A 10,539-nucleotide genomic window follows, 5' to 3' on the forward strand; every position below is an offset into this window, starting at 1 on the left:
GCACATACTTACCCCTTTTTTAACATATAATCTCGTAAAATCTTTACAAATCACAGATGACTTAGAAAATTAAGTTGACCAGGCCTTCTTCTGAGAAAAAACTCCAATAATATTAATGGGATTTCAGCCTACAGTGAAATGTTCTATACTGTCATGCAGTATCACACCACCTTCTAGCAGCCTTCCAGTGCTGAAAAGGGGCTACAGGAGGGATGGGGAGGCACTCCTGAGCAGGGACAGGATGAGTTTTAAGCCGAAAGAGGGGAGATCTAGATGGGACATAAGTAAGGATTTTTTTTCCTGTGCGGGGGGTGAGGCAGTGGCCCAGGTTGCCCAGAGCAGCTGTGGATGCCCCATCCCTGGAGGGGTTCAAGGCCAGGCTGGATGAGGCTTTAGGCAACCTGGGCTAGTGGGAGGTGTCCCTGCCCATGGCAGGGGGTGGGACTGGGTGGGCTCTGAGATCCCTTCCAGCCTGAAGCGTTCTGTGATTCTACGATACTGTGATTTCATGATTCTGTGATTCTATTATATCAATTCCCAGGGTGTCTCAGTCTATACTAGATTAGAAATTCTGAAGAGGATTTTGTCTACACAACATGGAAAAAATGGCAAATTCCTACGTACTGAACAGTGTTTCATTAGATGAAAAGAAGTGGCACTTGCAAAGGTAAACTGGAATAAGAAAAAATTATTTTTAAATTGTCTGTTAAACTTTACAGTGAGATAAAGCCTGATCAGTGCTCTCATTCCCTTGCACTCAACACAAAGCCTACTGCAACTTTTTTCCAAACCCTGAAAAATAAATTAATTCCAGGCTTTGACCAAAGAATTCATCAGGTAACTGGACAGCTAAAAAGAGCAGGGTTTTTACCTTACCTAAAAGCCTGTAGAGAAGGCTTTAAAAATTCATTAGAGATACACATTCTCTCTTTGCAATTCTCTACAAGTAAACGTCTACCAAAAGGTTACTTTGTCCAGTTCTATCTTACTCTCTACTAACACAAACAGGCTGGATAAAACTAACCATCTGGCTTTTAACACTGTGTTTGAAACAACTTTAGACCTTCTCTAAGCATAACTACAGAGATTATGAAAGACTTCCCCCCCTTCACAATTACCTTTTACTGTATATTTCAACTGGAATACCATTCAGTCTCAGACAGGGTGCGTGGAATGTAGATTAAAAGGCAATTTTAGGGCTTCTGTGAAGACAAAGAGGACTTCATCCTTCAGAGAACAAGTATTTTCCATGGCTAGTTTTATTCTCAATTACACCATAATCAAGCGTTGGCAATTACTGTCTTTAAAAACTACAAAAGCAGGATTTCAACCCAGCAACAAATGGAGGATCAACTCCATGTTCAGTTACAAGTCACGGTCCTACAGAGACCTCCTCTCTACAGAAAATTTAACTATACATACTAAAGGTATGCTTCATTTCAAATATCAGAGAAATTATGCCTAAGGGACTCATCAATAAATGAAGACACATACTTAGTGGAACCATAATTTTTGTTTTCACTGGTATCAATTACTATCAGAAGAAAAAGCTTGTTTCTCAGTATATAAAAGTGATGGCAAACGTGAACAGGAATAATTAAATACACGAGTGTGTGGCATTAAGTGCATGGCTTAATTAGGGTTTTGTTCATATTAATTTAAAGTGCTTTGTGTGATCCACCATCAAAACATGCTTGTGTAAAGACAGACGCTAGCACAGTTACTATCACAGGAACACAAAAAAATTAAGCATTCACACTCTTGCTTTGACTTGGATATTTTAAAAAAGCAAAGGCCCATATATTTAGATACAGATAAGAAATGTTTCTATATTTCTTATATACAACCAAAGAACATGTTACACTCAGATTACTAGAACCAGCCTGTTCCGGTACAGTTTACAAAGCGACAAAGCCCACAGTAAAGCTGTTGCTTTACTTTCATAATGTAAACATCTCAAAGAAGAATATGCTAACAGTTTCAGAGATGAGATGACTCAAAGCAACAGGGCCTATCAACCTTCTTTCTCTACAAGGCTCAGCTCACAAGCTCAGGCTGTACATTTATTCGCCGAAGGACATCTTCTGGCATACAAAAGACAGGATTGACAGCCTTAATTTGTTCTTCTCCTAATAAAGATAGTCCAGCAATTCCAAATAAGGTGTGAAAGGGATCCACCTGGGAGAAGAAAGAAAGTTTGTGTCAGTTTCCAAAAGTCGATCAGCTTTTCATTTGTATAGAATGAATTTTTTGTTTGCTAGCACGAGAACCTCAAATCTCCACGACACAGCAAGACCAACACAACTGAACACACTTTCATTTGTGCTGACATGTGTTGACAGGCAAGACAATTTCCACAGCATGCATTTACTATGATTTACTCAGAGCTGCTTGTCAGTTTTCTGCTGCTAAGATGATTTTCAACTCTGAATTTGGCAGGAAGCACTCACGTGTTTCCATTAGCATGCAATGTCATGGAGTTGCAGAACCAAAGATAATAAAAGTTTTAAAAGTAAATTTGATCATCAACAAGAACCACTTCCATAAATTCCCCATTTGCTCTTCAGCAACATTATAACGCTCTTTAATGGTCTCTGAGTACAGAGCTGTGCTGTAAAATCCTGAGAGGGGAGGAGCAACTTACTGTGCTAGAAAACCAAAATGAAAACCTACAAGGAAGAAAAAACCCAGAAGAGACAGGAGCAGTTATTTGGTGTTCAAGTATTCCTTCACTGAAGGAACCTATGAACCTTCCCTAAAAGCATGTATCACCACACAACTGCAGTAGACTGTGAAGTCTCATGACATAAGCATCCCACCAGTGGAGTCACTTAGGCATTCTACAAAATCCTGTCCCAAAGTACCTCTGCCGTCTAGGGCAGCATATATCCCATTTGCATCAGTGGAACTTCTGGATTTTATCGCAAAGGTTCTATGCTGCAGTAAACTGAGCTGAATTACCACGTAACAGCCACATACAGGATCTCCAACCATTGATTACAGCCTAGAAGGTTCAAACTACACCAGCATATAGGAGGTCTTGCTCCTCAGTGCTTTGGCAACCATGTTACAGGTGTAGTCAAAGCTCAGACATACATTTTGCTCCTTCCCAGAACGAGTATGTGGCCATTAGAGAAGTAAAATAAGTAGACAGCAAAATAATAACAATAATAAAACAACAACAACAACAAAGTACATTTTAGGAGTGGCAAGACAGAATTTCCTTGCACATATGGACAGGCCTGGAAGCAGAGATGGTCCCCAGTGGGAAATGTGCAAATGGAATTACAAATTCTGGATGATGGAGTTGAGTTACGCTCAAATGAGAAAACTTACGTTTTCCGTTGAAATTTTCAATTAAGTATATTTTATTTAGTAAAGAATTATTTACCATGTCTCCTGGTCTGTCAGCAAATCCTCCAGTCTCCTCATCTTGGCAAGCCAAAATAAAGCAGCGCAGTTTCTCTCTGTCAATCCAATGTAACCTACCAATCATCTTCAAAGATGCTAGCACCCACCACGAATAACACACATCAGGTAACTGGCAAGCAGAGAAACAGGTTATTATTTGATGTTGGTTTAAACATGACACTGCAAAAGTTATTGGTCATTCTGCAAATTACTAGGTGTGCTGTCGTAATACTGTTGCGGAGAAACAACTCTTAAGAGTTTCTTTGGTGTAAAAGAGAAGAAAGCTCCTGGATGCAGTCTCTTCACAAGACCTCCCTTTTTCCCGAAGGGCAAGTCCCTTTTTCAAACCTCTTCCCTTCTTCAAGAAACAGCCTTCACCTTCTGCAGGAGAGGCTAAAAAAAACACAGTGCCTTTTTCAGGAGTAAGTACAAAGAACTTCACATCAACTAGTTTCATTTTTTTGAAAAAACATTTGTTGGTTGGTTATCTATTTGCCAGTGGAGATTATTCTAGGTTACAACTTCCTAGTGTGACGTGGAACACTATTACACCCAGGATTTACACCCAGTAAACCAGCATTTTTTGTACAAATCCTACAGAAGAGATCTCTCCCAATGTCAGAAAAGATTTAAGCCCTGATTTAACAGGATACTGGTTCAAGTGATCAGGAAGACACACTTCAGTACATGTACTTTCCTAAACTGAGGACTCAAACCAAGCATAGCTAAGGACTGCCTGACAAGTCTTGGTGACAAAATGAAGAACACAAATTAAGGCCCGAGTGCTTTGAAAAGTTTACTAAATATTTCACAGAAGTAATTACATTTTCCATAAGTACTTCAGCTTTAGAAAAAATAATCTCTATTGAGGTTTGAACAAACAAAAAAAGCTACCTAATACCTTCTCTGGTCGTCCGTTGAGACCTCCAGAAGGTAACTGACGTTCACAAAGCCACCAACCCAGCAAGTCAACATTTATTCGATGCAACTGGTCTGTTATAGCCAGAAATCCTGTGCAACAATAGATCTAAAATTATAGACATAAATTTTTTGTGTATTTAAAAACTAAGTACACTTTAGCAGACTAAATGTAGGAAGATCTCAAAGCAGAAACACAGTCACACAAGCACAACACAAAATGAGCACACATTTCAACTTTTCATTTCAAATGAGTTTTACTCTCCCTTTAGAAAAGTATGTTATTGTTACAGCTGCTTTTGTATAGAAGTACTAGTTACACAATGTAACTACAGAACAGTAAGATTTTACTAATACAAGACATTAACACAAGGTTTGGAAAAAGATCCTAAAAGATCAGGCAGAGCCATACAGTTTGATTTTTAAAACACAGACTTTCAAGCCAGAGGACCCAAACTGACTTCTGCAGGCTGGATACGGCCTTTGTGACAATTCTGCATCCAGCCAATGGTTTGTTCCTGTATGTGCCGCTAACCCTAGGGCTTCTGGAGAGCAAACCAAAGACCAAATGAATTATCTAGCAGAAGCAGGCTAACCTTGATCATTAACTGTCCTGGGAATCCCACATGCATCTAGTCTTGTCAGGCTTACTTTCAATGTGCTTTGTAATATATGTGCATTGACTAATCCCTGTTAATTTTTTCACAGGAAATAACATGTACAGTGCAACAGCATACTCTGGTCACATTTCATGCGGTCACTAAGAAAGGAGACAAGCACAAACTGCAAGAAACCACAATATCAGCTGAAGCCTGCTATTAACTGCCTTTTCCTAATAAAATATACCCTCAGAAAGACAACAAAAAACCCACCAAAAGCACACATCAGCAGAGATGTGCCTATCCAAGAATAATGCAAAATAAATGTGATATTCACAGAAAACTTTTGCACTACAGTGCTGGTGAAGGAGTTGCCCTTTACAGCATTTTAAAGGGTAGGTGAATTATTATTAAAGAGTAGGTGAATATGCACAACAGACATAATCCTCTCAGGAAATGCCAGCTGCAAACAGTGTGGGTTCAGCTACTTAATCCGACCATATGGACAATGCAGAATCCCAGAAGGGTTTGGGTAGGAAGGGATCTTCAAGACCATCCAGTGCCACCCCCTGCCATGGGCAGGGACACCTCCCACTAGCCCAGGTTGCCCAAAGCCTCATCCAGCCTGGCCTTGAACCCCTCCAGGGATGGGGCATCCACAGCTGCTCTGGGCAACCTGGGCCACTGCCTCACCACCCGCACAGGGAAGAATTTCTTCCTTTTATCTGATTTACTCTTAAGATAAGTTACGTGTACCAGGTTTAAACAGGTGATGGCAACATCATTAAAATATTTTATTAAAAGTTGATTTCTGTTAATAAATTCAGCTTAAGTGCAATAATTCCTTCCATGAAAAAAAAAAATAGGAAAGGTCGTTTTAATGTGAATTTTCTCCTGGAAGAAGTCATTGAGATTCTCTTCCTTGTGAGATCCCTTAATTTGTGCCAATTGTACTACTGCATTCTCTTCTCACTTCTATTTTACTAAGCATTTTTCAGAATTCACTGTCACTAGTAAAAGACTCTTTAATGCCTACAACAAAACATGATAAATGTTCTCATGCCTGAGTTTGGTGTCTCATCTTAAAACTGACTTTCCAGAAAAAATTAAGCAAGCCTCTCCTTGAGAAGGTTCATGTCTCATTTTTGGGTTCATCTGCTGATAAATATCAAACATATGATACAACTGACCTTTATGTTTCATTACGATTTGTGGCAGACAGACCTTGTCCAATGTCTCCATTAATACCCAATTAAAATTCTCTAAAAATCCCCATGCTAACTATCGCAACATCACTATGTGAAAACTGAAATACAGTCCTAAAAGTTGTTCCCTTACAATCTTTTTTTCTTTTGCCCAGACTATAACCTCCCAAGTCTCTACTCATCTTCTCAGATATATCTACCTATTTGTCCATTTATTTTAACTAAGGTACTAAAACCAGGCATTTGGGAAACAAGAAGAGCACATCAGTTGACACCACTGATGGATGTCACACAGAAACATTTATAGGCAGTACATGATGCCTGCTAATTTAAAACATTTCCATATAAAGAAAGACTCACCTGCCCTGCATGTGATTCGGAACCTGGTCTACAACCAAATCCTCCATCGAAGTTCATACAGGACAAAACGAATTCTACGGCTTTCCCCACATCAATAGCATCCAGCTTTCCCTGTGGGTCAGAAAAGCAGCTAATGCACTTCATATGCTACCATTAACTACAGAAACTCCAGCAGTACCAAAGAGAAGATTCCGTACTTGTGCAAGTAATGACTTAGGACTTACCAGAAGTGCAAGAGTTGCTGCAGCACAGAAGGAGAACCTTGTATCTATTTCTCCTGGGATGTGTGGCGTAGGGAATGAAATAAGGGTATTCTTATTAACAACAAAAATACATTTAAATCACCATTGAAAATATGGAACAAAATGTTAAAACACGAGGTTTACATTGAACAACAAAAATCAGCCAAAAACCACCCGTGTACTGTTTGCAGTCCATGGATTATTTCCTCAGTAATTTAGGTGTACATTGCAACTCCAGTAATCTGTATGTTTACTGCACATAAAAGCAAACAACTCATTTTGAGCTGGGGTATAGTCAGATATACACAGAAATCAATTCAACTAGTGGTAATTTACAACATAGAGAGTTTATCTGTAGTGCTCCACTAGATAATTGCAGCAAAGTGGACTCAAAAATACTCAGAGAAAACTCTTGATCTGCCTTAAAAATGGGCAGGAGGAGAAACCATTTTTGTTTTCAGAGGAAGACTGATGAAAGTTGCAAGTTTTCTTTTCAATACTTATACCAGGAAGCTAAACAGAAACCACTACACCTACAGCAGAACGATTGCTTGGCAAGTCCATACCAATATAATTCTCCTAGCCCAAACTCCAAGCAATTAATACTTGAAGTTAAAATTAAACCCAGCTGTAAACATTCATTTTTTTGGTCCAACTGATTCAAGACTTTTCTTCTTAAGAAATCCACAAGCTGAAACACACAAAACAAACATGTGCTGCTCTGTACTACATCAGTTGTCACACTCCTTCAGCTGCACTGCAACTGCCCTTCAGAAATAACATTAGCCCATTGTGCATCCAGTAAGTTTGTCTCAAAACTTTAACAAAAAGGATGCAGCGAACTCTGAACCCCTTCAACACACAGCTAACAGCTACCTTACAGTAGCACACACGTACCGCCACGAGCTCGATTGCTGAATTTTACCAGAACAATAACATCAATGATATGCAATATATTTTATTAAAATTTAAGGGTTCCATGGGGTAAGTATTTTTAAAGTGACTAAATATTTATGCTACAGCTTAAAAATACCATATTTGTCCATGAAGAATTTATGGACAAAAACAAAATCAGTATTAACAGAAGCTCATGAGTACAAAACCAGTTTTTCTCATTCCCATATAGTGAAAGATCCTTTCACAGCCGACATGGATACAGATCGTAACTGACCACCCTTAAACAGCAAGCATAAAACATTTCTTAAAGAATAGCATAGCTACTGTGTTAAAGTACTGTAAAGCTACAAACACCCAAAGATTTGCTTCTTTAAGAGCTGGACAATTTATTTTTAACACAAGGATGGAACTGAAGTTTAGAATATTTTATAAAAGGAATGAAACACAACTCTGTCTTTCACAAAACTTCCTTTTTCATAACTCAAAGTGCTCGCACACAACACGTAAACAAAAAGAGCACCTAATGAAAATGCAGTTCACAGACTTATGCATGTCAACCTCGTCACTAAATTTTAAAGATCTAAAAATTACCCCATGTGTCTCCAGCAAATGATCCATCTTCTTTTTGCAAGTTCTGTATATATTCAACAATTTTATTTACATCAACAACATGGAGACTATCATATAAGATAAGAATCTGGAAAAAAAAGAGACACAGTAACAATCAAAGAGAGGCAAAAATGTTAAAAATTTATTTACTAAAAAAAAATGCTAGATTTAATTGACTGTGAATACTATTTAGTAAGGTTTATTAAAAGAAAATTTCATTCACTGCAGTTCATCTATCTGTGTCTAAAAACTTTAGAAAATTCTCAAAGGAAAATAGATGCAATTCAAGCCGAACTGTTTCCTGCTTTGTTACTTTCCAACTTCCAGCTCTCCTTTCAAAAGCACCATTAAGTTTATTGGGTTTTATGTTAGCATTATGTAGAACAGAGATTTGATTATGGTTAGTTTTGTAATGGCATTATGACATCACAGACTTACAAACTGGTAGTCTGTGTGCTGCTGCTACTTAGATATGTGCACGTGTACGTTAAGCAGACAGTTACTAATGTCACTTAGGGTCTGAGCCTGTCAGCAATGATTACTTTCAAATTATAAGATCTTTATTTACATTCCATTGTTAAATACAACGAGTAGTAACACATTGCAATAATTTAAGCAAAAGTATGAACAATGTGTACAGTCAATATATTCTGGAGGAAAAATAAAGGTTGTAGCAGGGAATACAAAGTTTTCTGAGCTAGCACTGAGTTGAACCAGCAAGCCCGTCCCACACAACGTCACGTGAAAACAACAACACTGTTTCTGAGCCCCAGCTGCCTTTGTATTTTACTCATAACTTGCCTAATCTGTAAAGAGAGTAATTAAGAATTTATTATAAACTGCATAATGGAAATAAAAGTTGAAATTAACCAATATTATAGTGCCAACCATGAAAAATACCAACTACGACCTTGAACACCTAGAGTTAGCTGGAATCTTCCAATTGTTAGATTAAATCTAAGTCTTAGGGAAATGCAAGAATGTACAACTCCAACAGAAAATGTACAATCATAGTATGCTCCTTAAAAATCAAATCTGAACAAACTACTATTATACATTACATAAATATGTAGTCTATATAAATATTACATAATTATTTATTAATGTTATAATAATACCAATCATAATATACAGTAATAGAGACATTAAAAAATAAAACCCAAAACTTTAGTCCTATTCAGGTCAAACATATCTTTCACCTCAATGTACACTAAGAAGAATTCACAAAATCCAAAATTATTGACAAAAAACTCCAGCAAAACCAGTAGCTAAGACGTACTTCAAGGCCAGGCTGGATGAGGCTTTGAGCAACCTGGGCTAGTGGGAGGCGTCCCCGCCCACTGGTGGGAGGTGTCCCTGCCCATGGCAGGGGGTGGGACTGGATGGGCTTTAAGGTCCCTTCCAACGCAAACCTTTCTATGATTCTATGAAGACTGTTAGAAAATTTATAAGAATGTAGTCACCATTAAATGATCATAAAAAGCACAATTTTCCCAAATCTGTCAATTTTTTAGGAAATTATAGAGCTAAATCCTGAAGCTTTTTCCAGTAGATTTTTTTTAATAAGGTCCTAAAATAGTTTTTGCCACTGGTGTCCAACAGTACCTGGTTCATAAATCCACAATCATGAAAATCATTAATTACTTTTTTTTTTTTCCCAAAAAAAATTACCCTGTTACATTTACCTGGACAGCACTGAGGGTATACAGAAGATGAGGATCGTGACCTATGCTGGCACTTATTCCACCACATTCGTGCTGACATGATTTGATGAATGCCAGGATTTCTTCTTTGTTCATTCGGTGCAGCTGCCCCATGAGGTCCATTGCTGTCAGCCCCCAGTAAACACCACTCATCCTCAGATACTCTGACATACAGTATTCCTAAGGAGTGCATTATTTTAGTTCTTAATCAGAGAAGCACATCACCAACACAGAGCAACAAAAACACATCAGTGAACGTTTACAAACAGTCTGTGAGACATCAACCACCTTCCATCCCACTAACAACCTCCTACATACCAGCCACTCACCAACATTCTGCGCATCAGCATCTGCGTATACACACGCACACCTATGTATCTACACGTACCACATTCACTCCCTCCCCTGTATCTTCTAGTTCAACTTATCAAGCCAGATGTCAAATGAAACACATACAAGTACTGAGGCACCGATTCACGCCAGATCACCTGTTCTTATCTTGGCACCCAAGCTACCACTCAAATTACCACACCAACCAGTCTAACATTTAATGAATCTTGCTTCCAAGTGCCAAAACCGCCACAATCTAAACTTG

General features: G+C 38.3%; 1 protein-coding gene across 1 annotated transcript; it reads right to left on the reverse strand.

Moving 5' to 3' along the window:
- Positions 1–2,037: 2,037 nt before the first annotated feature.
- On the reverse strand, positions 2,038–10,132 carry RABGGTB (Rab geranylgeranyltransferase, beta subunit). The gene is made up of 7 exons (XM_010079296.1): positions 9,927–10,132; positions 8,224–8,329; positions 6,718–6,770; positions 6,494–6,604; positions 4,313–4,438; positions 3,392–3,541; positions 2,038–2,178 (listed from the first exon to the last, which is right to left on the reverse strand). Exons 1-7 carry the CDS (start codon positions 10,113–10,115, stop codon positions 2,038–2,040), a joined length of 876 nt encoding a protein of 291 aa, XP_010077598.1. The 5' UTR covers positions 10,116–10,132.
- Positions 10,133–10,539: the final 407 nt, after the last annotated feature.

Source organism: Pterocles gutturalis, unplaced genomic scaffold (assembly GCF_000699245.1).
Source record: "Pterocles gutturalis isolate BGI_N339 unplaced genomic scaffold, ASM69924v1 scaffold49643, whole genome shotgun sequence".
Lineage (NCBI taxonomy): Eukaryota > Metazoa > Chordata > Aves > Pterocliformes > Pteroclidae > Pterocles > Pterocles gutturalis.